The following is a 24,087-nucleotide window of genomic DNA, read 5'->3' on the forward strand; positions in this document are numbered from 1 at the left end:
GAGAAAGAGAGAAGGAGAGGGAGAGAAGGAGAGAGAAAGAGAGAGAGAAGGAGAAAGAGAGGAAAGGGGAGAAAGAGAGAGAAGGACAGGGAGAGAAGGAGTGGGAGAGAAGGAGAGAGAGAGAGGAGAGAGAGGGGAGAGAGAGGGAGAGAGAAGGAAAAGAGGAAGCGGGAGAAAGAGAGGCAGAGAGAGAGAGAGAGAGAGGAAGTGAGGGAAAGAAGGAGAAAGAGATAGAAAAGGAGAGAAAGAGAGAGAAGGAGAGGGAGAGGAGGAGAAAGAGACAGAGGGAGAATGAGGGAGAGAGAGAGGGAGAGAGGGGAGAGAGAGAGGAGGAGAGGGAAAGGAGAAGAGATAGAAAAGGAGAAAGAGAGAGAAGGAGAGGGAGAGGAGGAGAAAGAGACAGAGGGAGAATGAGGGAGAGAGAGAGGGAGAGAGGGGAGAGAGAGAGAGGAGAGGGAAAGGAGAAAGAGATAGAAAGGGAGAGAAGAGAGAGAGAGGAGAAGGAGAGGAGAGAGAGAGAGAAAGGTAGAGAGAGAGAGAGAAGGAAAAAGGGAGAAGGGAGAAAGAGAGAGAGAGAGAGAAGGAGAGGGGAGAGAAGGAGGAGAAAGAAAGGGAGAGAGAGAGGGAGAAGGAGAGAGAGAGAGGGAGAGAGAGAAGGAAAAAGAGAGAGGGAGAGAGAGAGACGAAGAGATTGTCTTTGGTTATCCAGGCCATTAAGGTACCAGTTGCAAGGGATGAAATCTTCTTCCCTCCAGCCACAATTTTTTACCCCCATTTTGTGCTTAGCTTTATGAAGCTTGATGCTTTGACAGCATCAAAGTCCAGCTGGCAGGACCAGTTGGGAAGATTAGCAGATGGCTAGTGAAAAAGTGGGCTCCCACAGTAGATTTTGAAGAAGAAGCATATTTCTCAAGAAAGTGAGTGGGCTGCAGGTCAGATTTGGCTCTCGGTCGTTCTCTGACCTATTTTCCAGGTCTGATGTAAAAACGATTGCATTTTAAACGTTTGACGTGCACTACATAGATGCCAGGTATTTTTGGTATGCATTTTTGCATTTGTTAGAAGTCTCCTTGTGCTCAAAAGCGTATCACGTGAGCAAGCTATATTTCCGTTTCATCACTGGTCATCTCAGTGTGCCACCTTTTAATTAGCGTGGATAGCTCAAGTCCATTTATTTGGTTTTCTTTATAGAAATATAAAGCCGCTTTCACAAATAAAACAGTTCCTCAGCGTAACTTGCTAATAGGGTGGAACAAAGATTCGAATAGGAATAGAATAGAATAGAATTCTTTATTGGCCAAGTGTGATTCCCTGAAAAGGTTGATTGATCACTGAGAGACATTGGTCAAGATTGAAGGTAGTCAACCTAACACTAAAGGAACTGGAAACCAGTGTCCTTCAAGGCTCCAGATACCATCTGGATCTGGATCCATCTCTGAGGCAACAGTCTGGAAGTAGATGGAAGCCTGGAGCAAGCTAGTGGCTTTTATCGTTAAAAAAGTCTCTTTTTTCCTGACTAGCACGTTTTATTAAAAAGTTTTTGTAAGCTTATAAATGCTTATGCCTTAGATGTTAGTTAGAAGATATGTCCGGATTTTTCCAGCCCAATTTTTATCTTTCATAGATTAACCATCTCTCTAATATTATCTTCAAAGCAAATCGCCCCAAGTCTTCAAGAAGCTGAAAAGTACCCCACACTTGCTTGATCAGTCTTTGGGATAGATGCAAGTGGTTTGGTTCTGTGTAAAAGAAGCAAGAAGTCTTTTCACAACACCCCTCCCCTCCCCTGTTTTCTGAGATTATCAATTAAGGGAGCGTTTTCTGATGCAAGCCTTGGTCAAAGCAACTATTTATTAAATTTATCTGCAAACAATGATGTGCACGTCATTGATTGGGTTTGGTTAATGCTTTGGGTCGGAGACCACCAGGAAATCCTAGTGGCCTGGGCTACTCCTGGAAGCCAAAAGTGCTTCCAAAAAGGAGGCCCCACCAATCCAGGCCGGGCGACCGAGCTGTGAAGCCAAGTGTGTGTTTGCGGGGAGGGGAGGGGGCGGAGGGGGAGAAACGCGGCCAGCTCAGTCTTCCCAGCCTCCCCGGGCGCTGAGTCAGCACAGCCATCGGCCGCCGCCTACAATTCCCAGCAGCCCCCGGGGCTGGCATGCGCACTGGGGTCTGACCGCGCCCCGTCGCGAGCCGTTGCGCAGGCGCGGTGCGGGCCCGTCGGGCGGGTTGAGTAAGGCGCGCGCGGATTGGCAGCGTCCGGGCCGGGGGGCGGCGCTCCGTGACGGAAGCAGCGGGGGCAAATGGCGGCGCGATGGTCCAGGGCCCTGCTCGCAGCGCCGCCGCCATCGTAGTCGTCGTCCTCCCCCCGGCGCGCAGGAAGCGGCGGCGCAGGGGGCGGCGGAGGCGACGCCGCGTCCTCCCGCCCTAGGCGGGCCGCGGAGGGTCGCTCGGCCCCGGCGGGCGGCTGAGGAGGCCCTGCCCGCCGCTTCTCCCGGGCCTCCTGAGGTAAGCAAGGCGGCACGGCCCCTCTCAGCCTCGGGCCTCCTCCGGGCTGAAGGGAGGCCTGGGACGGGGCGACGCCGCTCCTCGGCCGGGGAGGGAGGCGGAAGGCGCGTCTGTAGGCGGAAAGCCACGCAGGCGCTGGGGGCGGAAATGGCCCGGTGGGGCTGCCCCGGGCCCGGATCAGCCCGGATTTCCTGGTGGCCTCCTCTCTCCCAGAGACCCTCACACACACACCCGTGCTTGCCCCCCTCGGCGGGGAGGCGGCCCGGCCTGGATCGGGAACCAAAGGCCGCCCTTCATCTTCTGGGCCCTTTCCCTGGGAGGAAAGGAGGGCGGGCGGGCGGGGTGGGGCGGATGGAGGGCAGCTGAGAAAAAGGGGGGGGTGTGCGGCGGCGGCTTTCGAAGGCCCCATTAGCCGTGTCTTTTTCTCTCGCCCCCCCCCTCCCTCTTTAATAATAATTAAAGGACCGGGAGGGGATCCCGGATGCGCCTTTTCGTGGCTTTGATGTGGCGAGATTAATTTTGGATTCATTCAACACTTTGTGTCAGGCAAGGCAACTTTCTTGGCAGCGTTCGTGGTGGTGGTGGTGGTTGTTTGATGCCTGGCCGAGAGTATCCATGACAAAGGAAAACTGAAAGAGGAAGGAAAGAAGGAAGATGAGGGAGGGAAGCAGAGGAAGGAAGGAAAATCCCTATAGATATTCCCGGCTTCTCCCAATGGTGGGTTAAGGGAGTCATTTCAGATGAGGCTTGTCTAATTTAAGGCTCCGGCTGAGCTTCTTGGGAGCTTGAAACTTCCTAGCCTAATTAGACATAATTGTAGGGAGAGAAAAGGAAGATAATAAGGTTCTCTCTCTCTCTCTCTCTCTCTGCCAGGTCTGCAGAGGCTGACTGAAGTTTTGCCCTGCCAGATCTTGGGCTTCTTGAAATTATTCCTGCCAGTGAAAAACCGAGAGGGTGGGGATGATAGAATCAGATACAGTGAGGGAAAGCAGAGCTGCAAACTGCATCTCAGTCAAGGACAGCTTTTTGGGGAAGAAGGACCAGGAAGACTGAATCTTGGGCAGGGACAGGATTGGATTGGAGGGAATTACTGTAGATATAGTGAAGGGACGGGACCGGCATTGTATGAGCAAAGCTTACTAGAAAGAAGGAATAGGTAAATGATTCAGAGTGGACCCCGCTTTTTAATTTCAAAATGTAGTTAATCAATATCTTATAAACCCATGTGAGGTAGGTAGATTTCTTGTCTGCGACAGCAGCTTCTGGTTCACTCTTGGGTTTTTTTTCTTCCCAGTAATATTACACTTCAACGTGTCTCCTGACAGTAGGCTTCCTTGGTGAGAAAAATCATTTGGCAGCCATCGCTAAAATATAATAATGAATGCCACCAGTGTTCCTACCATATCTGCCAAAGGTAGTTCCTTATATGAGTACAGTTTATCTGGAACTTGCCTGTTCTCATAGCGGTTTTTTTTGTACAAACCTCCAGATCACTGCAATTGCACTTCCTTAATATCTATAAAGCTTTGATATATTTTAATGCATCTGTAGCGTTTGGGTTCAGAAAAGCTGTACAATGAACAAGGACTGTAGGTGTGTTTTCAGGTAGAAAGCCAGTGGTCTAACTGGATCTTTTGTATTGTAAATACTGTAATCTAGTTAACATTCAAATATCTAAATATGCCTTTAGGTTAAGCTTGTTAATGTTGTGCTGTTTAGTCAAATACCAGTCCCTTGAGTATTCTTAAAATGGGTTTTATACATGGACCATTTTTAAAGTTGAGATTGGTGAAAAAAAGTGTGATTCTCTTTGTAGTCTAGCAATAACTGTATTGCCTAGAAATTGGCTACTACAATACATTCTACTTTGGAGATGACCTGGAGGGTTTGTGTGGGGTAATGTATTAACAAATACAGGCTGTATTCACAGGATTTGTTTACCACAGTTATCACTTCACAGACTTCTCTGGGATCACATTACAAGTTGAAGTATACATTTAACTATATGGCTCAAATTCATTCATTATATAGGATAGTTTATGAGGACATGAGAATGGCCCTTCAAGATCAGGCTGAGATATTATAAGCCTAGCTGTAAACAGTTGTCCATTTTTATCTGAAAATATGCTGCATGAAGAACCAAAGTCATTTATTATATGTAACATTCTCAAATTCCTTATTAATATCCACAATGTTTGGGGGCCGGGAGGACATGTTTTCTTTATCTGTGTATCAGGGTTGATGAAATTCGACAGATGGCATTGGCTTATATTCACTATAAAAAACTTGCACCTGTAAGAGACATTAAAATGTGGAGCAGTTCTCTCATCCTCAGCTGTTTTCTTCTCTTCATCTTGCAAATTGATTTATACATAAAGAGTGGTTAGAGTTTTCAGCCATAGATAAAAATGGTTTTATGGCAACAAAAAAAATCATTTACAATATTTTCTTGATATCACATGCCATACTGTTTGGGGGAAAGCAAACTTCTTCAAAACAACTCTTGAGCATTTTCTATTTGTGCAGGCAACGTGTAAAGAACTGTGCCTTTATTTTGGGTGGTTTCATCACCTTGAGTGATTTTTTTTAATGTAGCTTCAAAATGCCAGGGATTTTGTTCGCCATTTTAAAATGTGAAATACGCAAATGTTCCTTTAAATAAAATTGAAATTGTATTTTAAAGCAATTTTTTTTCTTTCCACAGAGAATATGAAACAGGCGTCAAAATGACATCCAGATTTGGGAAGACATATAGCAGGAAAGGTGGTAATGGCAATTCAAAATTTGATGAAGTATTTTCAAACAAACGGACCACTCTTAGTACAAAATGGGGAGAAACTACCTTTATGGCCAAGCTAGGCCAGAAGAGACCCAACAGCAAGCCAGATATTTCCGAGATCCCTAAGAAACCCAAAGTAGAAGAGGAAGCAATAGAAGATCCATTTGGATTTGACAGCGATGAAGAATCTTTGCCAGTTTCTTCCAAGAACGTGTCCCAAGCGAAAGGCTCTGCTCAGTTGGAGTCACTTGACGCTTCTCAGCCTGGAGACTTCTGTTCTGTACTTGAGTGTAACAGCAAATTTCCTCCCTTGGTTGGTGAAGACACCTTGTCCAGCAAAGTTGTGTCTTTTGATAATGCCATGCATGACTTGAAAGAGAAGAATTTGGCCAGAAACCCGGCAGAAGATGACTTCAGAAGTAGCAGTGCTATCCCTCTAGCTGCAGGTATGCTCGCGTAGTGTAGTTGTGCACAAAGTTGACCGTTAGGCTGGTGTCAAGGTAGCTAGCCAGTCATTGTCTAGTTTTCTGATTCAAATCAGTCCAATTAGCATGTGCTTGGCACAGAGGTGGGTTTCACATAATTTTACCACTGGTTCGCAGCACACTGAAAATGTGAGCGTGCACATGCGCGTGGCCTCTACTCATGCGCTTTGCTCACGTGCATGGTTTGCATGTATGCGTGTGGCTTAGAAAACATGGCTAAATAGGACAGCATAACCTGGGACAGGTTGCCACTACCGGTTTCAGTCCAAACCAGCTGAATACCACCACTGGCTTGGCAATGGTGGTGGGGAGGAAGGCGGTTTTGGATATGTCTCATATTCTGAAGTTTACCATAAGGAGATGAAAATCTTCCCAACGTTTGACAAATTAGTCTCCCTAATCTGTTTATAAACAATCAAATGTAAAATTTATTGTTAAAGCATCAGTATCAGAACCCCTTTAATCCTTAAGTGAAAGTGAATCCAAGTTAAGAAATTCATATAAAAAGCTATATGTTCATCATAATCTCTTCCCTATCATATAGCACTAGTACAGAATCAGCAACATCTTTCAACTTTACATCTTGTACGGTTTTAAAATACTCATGCTTCCATTACTGTACTGGATCTGTCAGTTAAAGTGTATAATCCTAGCATGATATTAAAGAATGTGATTCATTCACGAAGGGATGTACAAAACTACTCTGGGAACAAAGTATTCTGGTGAATGCCAGAGTGTTCTGTTTTTCTGGATGACGCCAAACTGGCTTCTGGGGGGTTGGTGGGGAAGAGAAGGAACTTCTAGAAAGCTACCAAAATGTCTGGATTGGCATGGTCTGGATGAGAAACAAAATGTTATAGACATCTCTGACATTTTTACTTCCTGGAACAGCAAGGTTTGTATACTTATACACAGTGTATAGGGACGCGGTGGCTCAGGGACTAGGACATTGAGCTTGTCGATCGAAAGGTCGGCAGTTCAGCGGTTCGAATCCCTAGTGCTGCCGTGTAACAGGGTGAGCTCCTGTTACTTGTCGCAGCTTCTGCCAACCTAGCAGTTTCGAAAGCATGTAAAAATGCAAGTAGAAAAAATAGGGACCACCTTTGGTGGGAAGGTAACAGCGTTCCGTGTGCCTTTGGCATTGAGTCATGCTGGCCACATGACCATGGAGACGTCTTCGAACAGCGCTGGCTGTTTGGCTTTGTAACTGAGATGAGCACCCCCCCAGAGTCGGCAACGACTAGCACGTATGTGCGAGGGGAACCTTTACCTTTACACAGTGTGTTGTATTAGTTTATATAGAGGAACATTGCAGGGTCATTGGTCTGAAATGGGCATATTTTTCTTTATCTCCTAAAGGAAGATTTCTTTAAGCAGAATACAGTACCTCTAAATGGTATTTTAGCTATTCATTGTTATTCTTTTCCCAGACACTTTGCTAATCCAGGCCATTAAAATCTGCCATACACTCTTTTGAACCATAAGGGGATGCGTGATTTCTTGGAAACAATGATTGTTATAGATCTGTCTGGATCCAAGACTCCTATTTGGATCATTGGGGTAATTCCAGGGTGGATTTGATATAAATCAGGTCGATTTAAATCAAGTCAATTTAAATCACTAGTAAAAACACTTGATTTAAATCAACTCGATTTAAATCATAATTTTTAAAGAGCAATTGTCATCTCTGTCCTGCAGCGGCTCCTCTGACCTGCTGTTGACTCACTGACAGTCCCATTCACTTTAATGGGATGGTTGGTGATATCGCAGTGACACAACAAGGTGACAACATGGCAGGCAGCAAGTGAGTGGATGCCTGCTAACAGGCGCTGCCATGATGGATCTGAAATGATAGGTTCTTTTTAAATGTAAGGACTCATTCTTGCTAGAATCTTTAATATTATTATTTACAAACAAAATGAAGGTTTTCTATTTAGCTTGCAGAGAGCTTGGATTCATTGAGTTTATCAAAAATTAAATATTGCAAAATATACAGTCTCATGTTACATAACTAAGCTCCATTTCATTTTGAATAAACTAAATTATTGATCAATCTTAAATAGAAAACTATCTTTAGATAGATTTTTTTACTCCAAAAGCATTTTATTAAAATAAATTTGATAAAAATAAAAAAAATCCAATTTAAATTTTAAAAAATCCAATTTTACTTTTAAAAAATCCAATTTTTTATTTTTTTAAAATCGATTTTTATCCACCCTGGGTAATTCCTTTCAGGAAGTTACCAGAGGTGCTATCTTTTCTACAATGCTTTAATCTATTTCCTATTCACTTTGCAGGCGGTTTGCATTTACAAATAAACTCATCAAACTTCATTGCATTCATATGCTAAAAACTCCTAACTATTGCTATTTATATAACATTTTCAACAAATCCAAAGCTTTTTGCTAATCTTAAGTAATCTTTGTAAAACTGTAAGATGTACCTGATTACTGTTTAATGTTTTACAGTTTTGGAACAGTTAAAATTCAATTACTTACCATCTCTGTTTAAGTAGTGTGTTAATTGAAGGCATTTTTCTTAAAAGAATTGTGCATATTGGAAGTAGAATAGAAATGTAATTATAATGGCCTTCTGCTCTGTCTTGAAAGTGGGTACTTTTCTACCCATGGGGTAAGATAGGAATATAACAAGTGCTAAAACATGTAAATATCACCTGTGAATAAAAGTAAGTTAATGCAGGAATAAGTAGGGAAAAAGAGAGGCATGTTTTGTTCTCTTGCTACAAATGTCCAACTGTTTTAAATTACATATGATGTGTTAATGTAGAACTCTGTGTATATGTATGTGTGTGTGTATGTACACACATTCTGTGTGTGTGTTGGTTTTTGAAAATACTGAGCCTTGAAAAAAGGATACAAAATTAAAGGTTTTAATAGAACTCAAGCTTCGGGTGAAAATCATAGGGTAATAATACTATTCATTAGTGAAATCCACCTGCTCAAGAATTGGAAGAAAAACATGGTGTTTACTTACTCAGATGAAATCCCACAGAGTAATAGTCATCTGGATTCCTGAAATCCTTGGTAAAATAACAACTCTTCATTCACTAGGCATGTGCCTGCATATATAGCCAAATTATGGTAACATACACATATATTTATAAAATTAAGCAAGGTTCAGGTTTGGTATTTCATAGCTATCAGTGAAGAAATTGTTTTGGTTTATTTCTGGGTCCTAGAAACAGCCATTTTAAAACAAAATTGTGTCCTCATCATCTTGCACTTCAGCTAGTAGACAAAATACCGTTGGAGTGCTAAATTTAATTTAATTTTTTTCTTTATTGGATTTTCTTTATCTTCCGCACTTTTTGTAAGATTTAAATGCAGTTTGCTTGAGCATCAGATTGTATGTAACCTGTATGTCATATTAGACCATAGTTTATTGCCACCCAAATGAGTCACATTGAACAATGCTTGGCTGCCTCTCTCTTCTGTGTGGCTGGGAGATTAAAAGCTTAAATTATGGACAGTGTCTGTACTGATAAAACGATCAGCACATTAAGTATATGTTATTTAGTTTGTTAATCCAAACAAGTTGAAAAATTATTAAAGCTTTTTAAGATTAACCATAGCTAACATCTAACAAAATAACAATCGGAAATTTAATAGGAAAAGCAAGAACTACCGAAGAAAATGGACAATAGGAGATTTGTGGCTTATCTAAGTTGCACTAAACTATGATTTAGGGTGATGTGCAAATTCTGCTACCTGCAGCAGTCTTTTTACCATGCAAATTATGCCGCTGTTATAATTTGCAGTACTGTCCTATACTGATGGCCACTGTTGCCAGATATATCATTTTATCTATCCATGGCAGATACTCCTCTTAAAAAAAAAAAATTCATAGAGCAGGTTTTGTGCTCTGTTTGGAGTTATCTAATGTTCAAAAGCATCAAAATGAGTTTTATCACACCCTCTGTCTTTTTTGATAGTACTTTGGTGCACATATTCTTGAGTTATAGTTGGGGAGGTGTTTACTTAATGTTTCTTTTCTGATACCAACATTAGTCTATCAGCGCAACACCACACTGCAGTAAATAATATAATTGTAATGCTGAAATTGTTTTTAATTTCTTCCAAATCTGAGTTGAAACAAAACAAATGTTAGGAAACTTGGCCCAATATTTTAACCTTTTCATAAGTGATCTGGAATTATAAATGAGAAGAGAATAAAAATGTTTACAAAAGATATCAACTAATTTATTGTAGTTAAGCCCCTTCCTCCCTCCGTCTTGCCAGCCTCTCCTCTCATGGAATTAACTTCAGCAGGAATTTTCAGACTTGGAAAATTGAGGTTACAATGGTGAATGCAGCTAATATTGTAAAACATTTCTAGTATTTTAACTGTAACATGTTTTTTGAATTGCAAGCCATCCAGAATCAATGACTGAGATGGACGGATATAGAAATTGTATGTATGTATGTATGTGTGTGTGTGTATATATATATATATATATATATTATATGTTATAAGCAAATAGGAAATCATAACTGTCGGGGCAGAACCCAGTCCAAACTAGGTGTATTTGGGGTCAGCATTGATAGTGGTTCACCACCAGGAAAAGTCTAATTTAGAGCAATAGTGGACAACTTAGTGAAAATATTGTTCCATTGTGTGGCTGTTGTTTTTTAAAAAAGGAAATTGCATGGTGAGAATCATTAGAAAAGGAAAAAAAATACAGCTGCCAAATGGCTGCCAAATATACATTGTTAATAGCAGTACTTTTATGTGGTATGTTTTATTATATAATATAATAACAGTGTTGGAAAGGACCTTGGAGGTCTTTTAGTCCACTCCCTGCTCAAGCAGGAGACCCTCTACCATTCTTGACAAATAGTTCTCCATTTTCTTCTTAAAAGCCTCCAATGATGAAGCACCCACAACTTCTGCAAGCAAACTGTTCCAGTGATTGATTGTCCTCACTGTCAGGAAATTTCTCCTTAGTTTTAGGTTGCTTCTCTCCTTGATTAGTTTCCATCCATTGCTTCTTGTCCTGTCTTCAGGTGCTTTGGAATATCTTCAGGTGCAACTGTCTTCAGGTGCTTTGGAGAGGTTGACCCCCCCCTTACTTGTGGCAGCCCCTCAAATATTGGAACACTGCTAATATCTAAGAGCAGTGATTCAGTCTCCCTCAAACACTATCCTGCGTGGTAGGCGGAGCTGAGAGAGGGTGATTGACTGGCCTCTGTTCCCTGTGCAACATGAACCTTTGCTGGCTCTTGTACATAATGGTTAGAAAATGTCATTTTATTGAGGTATTTTTCCCAAAATTTCTGTCTTGCTTGGGCAATAGCACTTAGACTTATATATCGTTTTATAGTGCTTTACAGCCCTCTGTAAGTGGTTTACAGAGTCAGCATATTGCCCCCAACAATCTGGGTCCTCATTTTATCCACCTTGGAAGGCTGAGTCAAGAAAAGTATTTTTCTTCCTCAATGCGACTGTTTCCTTCAGCCATTATCTTATTTACGGAAAATGCTCTAAAAAAGATGCATTTAGTATTTAAGTCAAACGTGCTAAAATAGGGAAGATGTTATTTTCAAAAACATCTGCTTTTATAATGCTGTTGATGAAAAATGCTGTTAAACTCACTTCAATTTGTAGTGTCAGGTATATATTTCTTTCACTGGTTTTTATTTTCTAGATACTGCACTGAATTATCCCGAGGACAACGAGAACAGCCATTTCCTGTACAAGAATGCTGAAGACAATAACGTTAACGCTCAAATAGCAGAAATTTCTGGATACAACATTGAACTCAAGGAATCGCATGACTCTTGGGATTGCCATATTGCCAACAGAGACTCTCCCTCAGACGTATCCCATACTAAAGGATCGCTAATAACTGGCTTATATGATTGGGAAGATGAGAACGAGGATGCCCAAAGAGGAGAATATATGTTAGGATTTGATGACGATCCACTTTCAGAGATAAAACACAAGGACGAAGAGCTAGTCAAGGAAGAAATGGAGAGCCCAAAGGAAGCCATTAACGAAGAACTGATGCAAACTGTTCTCAGGCCGAGTAACTGTCGGACATACTGTAGATCAAGCAAAACGAAATTGCAGGGAATGTCAAATTTTGATAAGCTGCTGGATGGCACTCTTCAACCTCTAGCCAAAGCAAACAGTGATTCAAATGCAGATGGTGTGAACCCAGTAAGAAAGGTTGCTCTAAGTAGTGGGACCAGTTTTAAAGGCACAGGAAGGACTAGAGACTACACTGTTCTCCATCCATCCTGCTTATCGGTTTGCAACGTCACCATACAAGACACCATGGACCGCATGGATGAATTCGCCACAGCTGCGCCCACTGACCTGGGGGAAGCGGGCCGTCTGCGGAAGAAAGCTGACATCGCTACGGCCAAGACGACAACTCGATTCCGACCTAGCAATACCAAATCCAAGAAAGACGTCAAATTAGAATTTTTTGGCTTTGATGACAACGACGAAGGCGGGGGTGGCGAAGGCGGGTCCAGAACCTCTGGGAGCTCCAATTACAAAATTAAATACTTTGGTTTTGATGACTTAAGCGAAAGTGAGGATGATGACGAAGAACGACTGTTGGAGCGGAAAGTCAATAAAAAAAGAAGCCAAACCACAGTTGCCGCTTCTTCGCAACAGTCCACTTCGGATGGAAATGAGAGCTATTCCCAGGATAGCCAGTCAAGTTCTAATTCAGGTAAGTCAGCATCTCCCTGGGTGCTTAACACATGTGGTTTTGCCCATTCAGGTAGAAGGAACTAACTCATTAAATCTTAATTTACTTATGCTGAGAATAAGTGGCAAATTTTTATCTGTATCTTTTGATGAAAATCCGGAGAATAAATTACTACTGAACACAGATGAACTGAATTTTTCTGATTAGTAGTTTTAAAGTGTGAGTTTTATCATTAAATAAAGAGAGTCTGAATACCGTGTTAAATTATAATATAAATCTAATCTACTTTAGCAGAGTCAACCTTGTAAAGTGACATTTGCTCCCCATGGGCCAATAGACTAATTTGTTTATTTTTTAACGTTTCTGCTTCTTGACGCTAATTGGATTATAATTATATATTCTAATAAATAACATTGAGACTTTGATATGTCAAGATATCTCAAAAATAAGATGAGCAGATTTTGAGCTGCCTCTGTTTATCCACCTCTGGAAATCAAACTTTGTAGAAAAACTGAATGTCTGGATCCTTAGAAACACTTTTCCATTCTAACATGCCTAATGTTAAAGTGTAGAATGACACTAATTTTGAATATGCAGAATTATATTATTTTAGAAGTCTTTCGACACAAAGGTATATTGAAAAAGGAATAGTAAACTGAAAGCATCTTTGGATTCAATGTAAGTGTTGAAGTGAATCAGGTAATAGGAAACCAAAACAAACTGAAGAATTTCTAACAAAGTCTTGATCATCCTGCCTTTTTATATAGCTTGATGTTTGATAGAGAGAAGTAACTTGGATTTTATAAAGGTAATTAATGGGTTTAAGCAATAGCAGGTAGCATATATTTGATTCCAGAGTCTTTATTTGTGAACATTTGTTAAAGTGATGCAGTGAATTGCTTGTGAAATAATTAGAAGTACATGTTGTAAATTTATTTCATTTATTGAAAAGATGCACAATCTCCAAAAAAAGAAACATCCATCAGCTTATCAGGGAAGTGGAACTATTTCAGTAAAAATGCTTGAACTGTGTCAATAATAAGATAGACTGGTTAATGTTTAAAGATTCTAAATAAAGGATGATTTAGCCATGGTATAAATAATTTAATCACAGCGTAGGAGAGAATTACATTTGAACTAGGCAGTAAAGAAATTATTCAGTTAAAAATAAATATTTTTTTAAATTACAGAATTCTCCATTACAAAGATAATTTCTCTGCTTTGCATATATTTCAAAAGAAACTCCTCTGATACTAAATTGGGTCTCTAAATTAGCTTAAAAAGAACTGGAAAGAATCTTAATTGCAGTCAGATAGCTCTTGGTAATGTGCCAGAATAAATAATGTTTTATGATTTCATATTATTGAGATGGTTGGATTTCCTCAATGAAAATTATGTTTAGCTTCTTTGGCCAGTTCATACATTTTATTTACCTATTATTATATGTCATATTTATAATGATTTGAGACCCCGGGCAGCTTACATTTAAAAAGGTAATCGTAAAAACCAACAATTAAAACACAAAGTTGCATTAGAAAATGGTTTGTTTTTCAATGAGGATAGAGGAGGGTTGGCTGTGAGAGCTTACCGTTCAAATGACTATAGAATATCTGAGTTAGTATTGTTATTAAACTGCTATTTATTTTTGGAAGGAACTACTACGAAGTAATAGAAATGAAGATATTCATTTGAACTAGTGTTTTTCAAATTTAGCAACTGAAAGATATGTGGACTTCTATTCCCAGAATTCCCCAGCCGGTATTCATGCAGGAATCGAACTCAGGGCATTCACAACAGATGCTATCAGTTCCTCCAGAGAAGTGTGAAAGAAACGGGCAACCAAATTAATTATTATTTTTTACTAGCTATAACGGGCAACCAAATTAATATTTTTTTTTACTAGCTATATTATATTCTACAAAAATACTTAACCCCTAAGGAAGTCTTTCTCTATTTATTCCCACTTTAAAAGAGGAGTCCCCCTTTTATTAAATATTTATATTAATTGTGTGATGCAGGCTCTACCTTAGAGCATAATCCCCTTCCATGCCTCTTTGTGTTGACACTGCTGTCATTCTAGATTAGTGATTGTGGGAGGCTTCAGACTTCAAGCAACATTCTGCCATATTAATCAGTTGCGGCTTAATTCCACTAAGTGAAGGTAGTCTTATTCCCCATCTTACCAACAGCTGCCTATTTAGGAAATCAACAGTCTCTTTGCTTGAGGTTGGCAAATATTTAGGAGTCTGCTTTCAGTCTTGATCATTTGATGACACCAAGACCAAAAAATAGCCATTTGTGTCCATAAGCCCTCCCATGCTAGTTGGAGTGTAATAAGTAATTTGGAGCTAAGACTTCTTTTTCTCTGCAGTACTCAAAACTATGATTCCATGGTTTTTGCTCTATGCTGGAATCAAGTGAGGCTTTCTGAGCAGTCCATGGGAAAATTTGTTTTTTGAAATATGAGTTGAAACAAATTCCAGTCTATTCTCATCAAGTTTTCTTCATCTTGGAAAACAGACTTGTTCTTTTGCAGTCTTTCAGCTCAACCCTTGTTAATGTTTGGAGAAGAGAAAAGGTGGACAAAATTCTGCCCGTTGCTATTGTTAGAAGGTGGTGGCTTTAGATTATAGGCTTGGGCAATTTGAATAGTTTGGTTACATCTTTCACCCTCCAGAGACTGAAGATGCTGGATATTTGCAACAATCTCCTTTTTAATCTGTTCATTTATCACTTTAATTTATATTGTTTAATTTATATTACATGCATTCTCTTTCATTGTTTGTTTGCTTCCATCTCCTCCCCAATATGTTTGTTCCCCACTTTGCTTCTTTATGCATATTACCTCTATATTTTTTTTAATGTCCAGCTTCTGTTTGAACATATCCAGTGAAGAGGAATCTAGTACAATCTCTCTGGGTCTTGGTGCCACTGTCAAATTACTTTTATAGTTGGATTTTTTCCCCCCCTAACATCCTTCTAATTGCCTTTTTGGTTTGCCTTCTCTATTATTCAACACAGGAATTGCTTTCAAAAGAAATACTACTTTGCTGTTCAACTTAATTGCCCTTTCGTATTACAAATAGTTTATAAAATATGTTTTTATAAGTGGTGGCCTTTAGTTACACGGAGGGGTCTATCTATTAGTAATGGATCCATGCATTAGGTCGATGCATGACCGATATCTAGTAATTAGCCTAACATTCTGGTTTTCGTCCTCTTCTAACTGCTTTAATTTGTTGGTTATCAAATATCAGACACTATACAGATAAAAGTAGCTGTATTTGGACATAATTTGTATCATAATTTTTACTCTTAAAGAGATATACTAAGAGACAGATTACTGGTAAGAAGCACATGCCTTTTAAAAAGTTGTACAATCATTGTACGAATGCATTAAATATTAGAGTCAGTTTCTATAGGGAGGTAAAAATACTTATTAATACATCTTCGTGACTACTGCTCCAAATCCTCATCTATATTTGAAGGGGGGTTGCAGTTAAACCCCTTTCTATGTAGTAATTATTAAATCAATGTTATTATATGGAATGGGAGTACATAATTTCAGTTCATCAGGATGTTTTCACTGCGGTTTTGAGACTATTTTCTTGTTTGTTTTTAAGTTTTATGTTATTTGCCTTTTGTTTCCATAGAATTCCATAGAATTCTAGTTATTTTATTGATTAGTACATTATAGACATTGTATATTCTGAGCTTTTTACTAGTTGAGGAAAGAGCATTTCTCTAAGTATATAAACTTTTGCAGGTAGATAGGTGTTGAAACAGTTCTGCTTGCATGTAGTCACACATATGGTGACAGTTCTACCATGTTTTGCCTTATTTATTTATTTATTTATTTATTTATTTATTTAATCAATCATATTTATATACCGCCCTATCTCCCGAGGGACTCAGGGCGGTTAACAGGCACTTAAAAACACATAAATACAGAGTAAAAAACAATTAAAAAACTTATTCTAAACGCCAAATATTTAAAAATATAAAAAATAAAACCCAGTTTAAAACCCGTAAATTTAAAATCTAACTCAGTCCTGCGCAAATAAATAAGTGTGTTTTAAGCTCGCGGCGGAAGGTCCGAAGGTCCGGAAGCTGACGAAGTCCTGGGGGGAGTTCGTTCCAAAGGGTGGGAGCCCCCACAGAGAAGGCCCTTCCCCTGGGCGCCGCCAGATGACATTGCCTCGCTGACGGCACCCTGAGGAGTCCCTCTATGAGAGCGCACGGGTCGGAGAGAGGTATTCGGTAGCAGCAGGCGGTCCCGTAAGTAGCCCGGCCCTATGCCATGGAGCGCTTTAAAGATGGTCTTAATGAGTTCAGCTTTTATGTCCATGAAGCCATCCTGAAGCTGATGTTAACAGCACTCACCATTTAGCTAATGCTAAATTAAGATGCTTTCTACTATTAGAAGCTGAAAATTGCTTTATAGAGCTGTTTTTGGTGGCATGGACATTGGCGATTAGCTAGGATTTTACTTAGCACGCATTTGAGGCTTTTCCTTTCTTGCTTAGTAGGCTGATTTGTGACGTTCCTGTCAGCCTCACCAAACACCGCTACTTCAAAAGAAAGGTTCCAGCTTTCTTTAAAAATAAATAAATATGGTGGAGTAGTTCATTTCCTCCTTGGTTGTAATTTCATGTATCCCTGCTCCCACACTCACTCACTCAGTGGATCCTTTTTTTACCTGACTCATTTGTGCAATCTTTCCTCCCCTTTTTGTTTTCATCATTGTGGGGAATGTTACGTACTCAACCATAGTTGTAATCCAGAGTCCTCTGTTCCTTTTTTAAAATATAGAAGAGCCTGATGCTACTGTGGTTTTAAGTCAAAAGAAGGTGGCTGTACGTTTTCCTGGAGATAAAATAGGTAAATTTTGCTGCCACTTTTTTTTATTTTTATTTAGCACCCTCCTCTCAAAAGTACTGCTGCTTTTTCAAGCAGATGCTCTTAGTCTGTTTAATCATTTCACCTTTGAAAGAGACTCCCTTTTTAAAAAAAAATGAGATTTGTTAATTGTTAACCATATAACCTTTATTCTTGTAGAGCTGATGGACTTTGCAGAGGATTCATCCAGCATTCTGGAAAGCAATAAGAAATCTACCAATTCACAAGGCGATAAGTCTAAAGAAAATACACGAAAAATATTTAGTGGACCAAAGAGGGTAAGTAGGAATATTAAAATCAGCTTCGTAAGTTGATTGCCTTTTCAAAGGTAGTTTTAAGACATAGTTGAGTCTCTTTAACCATTACATGCATATATGTCCATAAAAAAATACGATAATAACTACAAACAACTACCTGCGCTTCATAGTATGTCGTAAATGTCCTTACTTAAAAATGGTAATTGGGACAGAATTCTATCACTAAGCAGTGCAGTCATAAAACATGATGTTGGGGTGATGTGCTACTTAGCAACGAGAGTCCTGGTGGTTCCCAGTTTTGGTTAAGTGAGGTCTTCACATGACTATGTCTTCTAACTTCCTGCCAGATCTCCCACTGACTTTGCTTGTGGGAAGCTGACAAAAGAAGGTCCCAAATCTGATCGCATGATCGTGGATGGGTCTGATGGTTGACAACCGTGGCCGGTTGCCAAATGTACATGGCATGACAGGTGTTTGGAAGTTTTGTTTAATCTGTGCAATACTGTATAGTTGCTTAACAACTGTATATTTAATTAGGCATATTTAATTAATACAAGGACTTGACTGCTAAATGATTCTGTGGTTCTCATATACTGTGTCACAGCTTGTTATATTAACCTAAAGGTATAAGATATGTGGGACTTTTAAAAATTGTTTTCAAGATTTACTCTCTTTCGGATTAATTTTGAAAATTCTTTCCTACCTCTCTAATACCTTTTTCATTAAAATTTACAAAACCAGTGACATATTCTTGGAATTTGAAGCAATGAAATGGGATTTCAGTTTTGATGTTGGAGGATTATCTTTACAACTTAAAATTAAAATATAGAAAATGTTTTAAGGGAATATTTCAAGGAATAGAAATAATATAATTGTACTATTATAATATTCTAATAGTATATTAGAATATTTTGAGAAAAGAACTGTTATAAAATCTTCTATTAACCGGCACCTTTAACACTCGGTGTTTCTGAAGAACAGACTGGGTACCTTTCAGAAATTAATGTTCTGTTTTAATTTTCAGTCACCAACAAAAGCTGTGTACAATGCTAGACATTGGAATCAGCCGGAATCTGAGGTTCTTCCAGCATCACAAGTACAGAAAAATCCCAACGTTCCAGTAAGTATGATATTTTTATACCATCTTTCTTGAAAAATTAACCTTGAAAAAGTTTAAGGTCACGCACATTCACCAGTAGAAAGAAATATTCTGAACAATAGTTGCCGATTCTAGTGGCTAAGTTCTAGAGCAGAATTTCTGACACCACAACATTGGAGACTCACTTAAAAATGGTCAGACTTGTGCCATAAATATTTTGGGAGGAAAGAGAGGGATAATGGCCTTGGATTTCATTAGAAAGCATAATATGTTAGGTTCTAAGTTTTCTTTCTTGAATGATTTTTCTAGGTTGTACAAACTGTTGTTAGTTGACCTTCACTTATTAGCTTCTGTTTTTATCTTACTGCATAGTTGGACCTAAACATTCCTTTATATGTTTTTATATCTGCATTGGTTATGTGATTTGATCTAAATCAGTGTTTGCCCATCTTGCAACTTGAAAATGGTGGACTTCAATTCCCAGAATTCCCCAGCCAGCATGAACTGTCCTTCACATGAACCATGTATTTAAATTAATTTCCAATATCCTTGCTCCATAAAAGGGAAGCGAAATGAGCATCATGCAACTTTCAGTTTATCCTATTGCCATGTTAAGTTTTATAAATATCCCTGTCATCTTGAGGAAGAGTATTTTTGGATCAAATAGGAAGGCACATAAAGTAGAAAAAGTGCTTTGATTCAAGTTTGGAATGAAACAAACCCACTCAAAATGTTTTTTGTCGGCTGGATTGCATAGGAACAAAACTCTAAATAGAACAGCAGGAAAAGGTTAGCCAAAACCAAAGGAATAAGTGGGTGGTAATCCATGTTGAATACTACCATCTACCTAAATTGCAGAAAATTTGGGCAAGGGCATGATTTTTTTAAAAAAGTGAAAGGAATTCCTGTAGAAAACAAAGGAATAGACCTTTTCTCTATGGTAAATTAATATTTGTTACTCATAAAAAAGTCCTTTCCTCACAGAAAATCTAAAAGATTGGTTTTCAGATTTTTTTTTTATTAAACATAACATTACCTGGTCTCTTAGAATAAAAAGAGTAGCTAAACTATTTCCTTCCAGTTATAACATGTATTTCAAGTATATCTCCTTTCTGAGAGATTTTTAATAGGTTTTTCCCCCTGGACCAAATTGTGCTAGTCACAAATTTGAAAATCATAACTATGTGAAACAAATCAGTATACACCCCTTCTGTAATACCTATCAGCAAGAAAAATGCCGCTCGGTCCCCATCCATCCAGGTTATTGATTTCAACTAACTATTCCTGACTCCTCTCACAGTTTCCAGTTTTCCATAATGTAAAATATTTATGACCTATGATATCAAAATCCAATCTGCAACCCAACAGAGCTTAAATGTGTTTGTCCCAGAAATGAATCACCTTTTTATTATATATTGACCAAACCATTTTCTAAGACCCTATTACAGATAAATAAAAATCTTCCAATGAAGCTGAGAATAGATGATATTCTATTAAATTTTCATTCTACATAAATATGGCCAAAGATAAGCCCTGTAATATTTTTGAAAATCTGGTAAATAAAACCAACATCCTCAAAATATAAATCTGAACCAATGAAATCCTTAGTGGCCTCTTTTCCCATATAAATTTCTTCAATAAATTGTTGAACTGAAGAAAATATATATTCAGGATTAAAGTAGGATTTAAACCTTGGCAATTTTGAGACGCATGGACTTTAACTCTCAGAATTCCTCAGCTTAGCATAAAATTGCTAAAATTGTATTAAAGCATAAATAAATTTTGGAATACTACTGGAATAAAATATTAATTTTACCCCCTCAGTTTAAAAGAAGCTGAAGGCCAAAAATAAGAATTAAAGTGCAAAAAGAGTATAATTTCTTTTTGGAAGATTGGCAGTGCAGGTTTCTTAGACAGTTTGGAACCATTGGGCTGGGACTTTCCTCTGAATTGAGATATATAGAATGGCAAATCGGAGATTATGACTTCATTACTTTGGATGGGAAGAAATGTTCGTTTGTTTCAGTTGCTCACTTTCAGAATAAACAGTTTAAAAACATAACATCCCGTTTCTGTTGCATTGGCATCTTTGAAGGGTTAGTCTTACATCTTCTAGCAGTGATGGCTAACATTTTCCAGACCAAGTGCGCAAACGCACACCCGAACCCCCAAAATGCAATGTGCCTGTGTCCCCCGCATATGGGCCCTGCCCTCCGCACACGCATGCAGCCCCCCCCCCCCCGCACATGCGTTGCAGAGACCCAATGACCAGCTGGCTGGCGGGAGGTACACGCACAGTGGAGCTGAACTGGTGCAATGGCTCACATGCCCACAGAGAGGGCACTGCATGCCACCTGTGGCACTCGTGCCATAGGTTCACTATCATGGTTCTAAAATCTTGTGGAAAGGAGAAACGTTTCCCATCTTGTTACTTGAACATCCATGTTTTTAATTAACAGGCAAGGTCTTCAAAAGAGATTGTTCCTAAAGATGATGGGGTATTCAAAGCTCCAGCACCACCTCCCAAAGTGATAAAAACTGTGACTCTACCAACTCAGCCCTATCAGGAGATAGTAACTGCCTTGAAATGTAGGAAAGAAGACAAAGAAGTAAGTGGAACAATTGACATACTATTTTTCCATATTACACTTTTTTTAAAGGGAAACATCTGAGGTATATCCAGTTGAGAAGCTGAGAAACCTCTTAAAAATGAGCAAACTCAACCAGCCATTTAATTTCTGATCAGATATTGTTTGCCTGTTTTCCAGTTATACACTGTCGTACAACACGTGAAACACTTCAATGATGTGGTAGAATTTGGAGAAAACCAAGAGTTCACGGATGATATTGAGTATTTATTAAGTGGACTGAAGAGCAATCAGCCCCTAAACACCCGTTGCCTTAGGTAAGATATTTTTCTTTGGATAGTTTCTTCCTTAACCTTCTGGCACCAGGAGGTGAGAACAGGAAGGAAGCTCTTTGTTAATTTGAAACTGGCAACTTTGAGACTGTGAGAAGTTTTATATTGGTGCCGTGGTGCAAAAGTCTTTGTGATGACCCAGGGCATGACACAGAGGCAACACAGCCAGAGAATCGATAGGAGTCCCTTTATTATTACCAACTGTGCCTCCAATATCCCTTTCAACTCTCCGGCCTGGAGAGAGCTCTTCCACCAACCTGTAATAGTCTTTGGCTGGCAATACTTCAGTCCCAAACGTTGTAAGCAGAAAATTTCTAACAAAAAATCCAAAGGCAAGACAAGCTAATTAATCTAGCAGGGCAAGCAATATAAGGAATTCCACAAGTAAAGTAGTACGGCAGTAAATCAAACCAGTTGGGAGGATGCCAGGATTCAAAGAAACACCAGATAGACTCAGCGTTTGTACCTAACAAACGCCCCTCCCATTTGCCTCTCCTTTTAAACTCCATTAGCATCTGTGTCTTGTATAAGAGGATCGGGTCCCTTTCCTCCTTGTAAGCCACACAACCCACGTTGCTCTCTTCTCTGTTCCTCCCTGCACTGCCTAGGATGAGGAGGGGGTGGGCCTTGGTCTTCATCTGAACCCGCTCTCCCTTGTTTTACCTCTCCCCTTCTCTCCCCAGCCTGACTTTGTTCTTCCCCAGTTTTTTCCACAGCCAATAGATCCATTCTCTCACTCTCTGTCAGCCGTTCAGATTCAGACTCCGACAGGGGCATGACAGTCTTACTGATGCTACATCAAACGTGTTTTAGTTAAGAGGCGTACCTGACTCTACTCTTGGCAGAGTCAAGCCACCACTTTGCATGGAGACTAGGAAAGGCAACAGATCTGCCATCTTTCTGACCTACTTCATATAGCAATTCCTCCCTTGTATTCTACTGTCTGGTGTGGCTTGCTCTCTCCCTGCTGTTTTGAATGTGCCACTCTCGGGCGACCCTCCAGAGTTGTGAGTCATGATCTTATAAATGTCAAGAAAGGCCCCAATGCCAATTTCGTCCCAAGCTATAGAGTCTCCCTAATTGGGCTGAAAGTCAGTAACAATTATATTATATAGATTGTCAATCATCTCTATTGTAAGTCACCAGAAGAAACACGGTTTACAACAGCGGTGGATGCTGGAACAGAGAGAAAGACTGTTCTTTCTATTCAGTTTCCTCTCTACTTTCCAGTTCTTAAGAGCGATCTAATTCCAGGGTAACCTTATCCTCATGATAAGGTGGAGTTTTATGAGTGACTTGACACAAAGTGATGCCTCTGAAAATCTCCCATGCTTCAGTTCATTCAGAGAGTAAGCTGATACCATGTTAGGATGCAGCTCAGTAGACAAATCTTGCTAAACCATCATATAGTTGATTGCCGTTGGCTTAGTTGGCTGGGTGAAGCTAGACACTTGGGGCTTGTTAAATCAACTGTGGTTAACGCAAGCATGATAGGCGAGTTCGGTTTGTGTGTGCATCTTGCATAAGGAACTTGCTTCACTGAAGCTGACATTCTCCCTTGCACTAAAGAAGCAGTGATGACCATTTCCAGAGGGGTCTTCTGTCTTGCTTGTATTCTTTTTAACTAGTCATGATGGGTGTGCAATTAGCCTATGTGTGATTGTCAGGATTCCCCCGCTGCTTTACAGTCCCTGATTTGATTGGCTCATTGAGCACAAGGCCCCCTTTGGAGATTTTTGTGATCTTGCTGATGTCTAATTGGAAGCCTCTCAGCTCCACTCAACATTGGGGGGTGGGGAATAAAAAAAGAAGGGAAATTGATGGACTGTAAGAATTGAGCATGGGAGAATAGCAGGCTAACGGCTTCCAAGCTTTGTTAAGCAAGCTGGCTATAGCCTGGATGGTGTTTTCCAGTCTGGCCACATCCAGGTAAACTGCAACTGTGATTCCCAGAATTTGGTATTGCCAAAGACCGTGAAAGCTGAAAATGGCAAGTTGGAGCCCCAACATATTTTTAGGAACAACGGGATATGTGACCCAAGAACTTAGTTATCCATTGTGTGTGTTTTCTCGTGCCTGGTTCACTTCTAGCTTACTAGAAGAGGGCAGCTCGATGTCTGTAGCTAATCCTGGCCGTAGGAATGTGTGGTAAGGATGGAGTTTGGGTGGCAAGATTTGCGGTTCTCATCACACTGCTTCCTAAAAGATGCATTTGACTAAAGATTCTGCTAATTTCAAGGTTAGCAGAGTTGAAATTACTGGGAGAAGTAGTCCTTGATGAATCTTCCTTGGACAAAAAATGAGTTTTTTCTTTTATAACCATTCTAGTGCAGTTGATTACCTTTTACACTTTATGGGCAAATTGTAGAAGAAAAACTACGTGTTTCCTTTTCTTACAATGTGTATTTTAGTGATAAAACATTTGAAAGAGCATTAGAATGTCAAATCCAAGATACTT

General features: G+C 39.6%; 1 protein-coding gene across 3 annotated transcripts in view; it reads left to right on the forward strand.

Annotated features, from left to right (window-relative positions):
• The first annotated feature begins 2,263 nt into the window (after positions 1-2,263).
• WAPL (WAPL cohesin release factor) overlaps positions 2,264-24,087 on the forward strand; it is a 40,498-nt gene continuing 18,674 nt past the window's right edge. For 2 of the 3 annotated variants that reach the window (XR_009155709.1, XM_058188129.1), the window contains exons 1-8: positions 2,264-2,508; positions 5,213-5,733; positions 11,438-12,475; positions 17,267-17,335; positions 17,513-17,631; positions 18,635-18,730; positions 21,169-21,318; positions 21,478-21,614. Coding sequence is in view for 2 of the 3 variants with exons in the window: in XM_058188129.1 (XP_058044112.1) it covers positions 5,235-5,733; positions 11,438-12,475; positions 17,267-17,335; positions 17,513-17,631; positions 18,635-18,730; positions 21,169-21,318; positions 21,478-21,614 (2,108 nt within the window). In the remaining variant the exon portion in view is untranslated. The remainder of the gene's footprint in view (positions 2,509-5,212; positions 5,734-11,437; positions 12,476-17,266; positions 17,336-17,512; positions 17,632-18,634; positions 18,731-21,168; positions 21,319-21,477; positions 21,615-24,087) is intronic. The other variant, XM_058188130.1, reaches the window with a different exon arrangement.

The sequence above is a fragment of the Ahaetulla prasina genome, chromosome 6 (assembly GCF_028640845.1).
Source record: "Ahaetulla prasina isolate Xishuangbanna chromosome 6, ASM2864084v1, whole genome shotgun sequence".
Classification (NCBI taxonomy): Eukaryota; Metazoa; Chordata; class Lepidosauria; order Squamata; family Colubridae; genus Ahaetulla; species Ahaetulla prasina.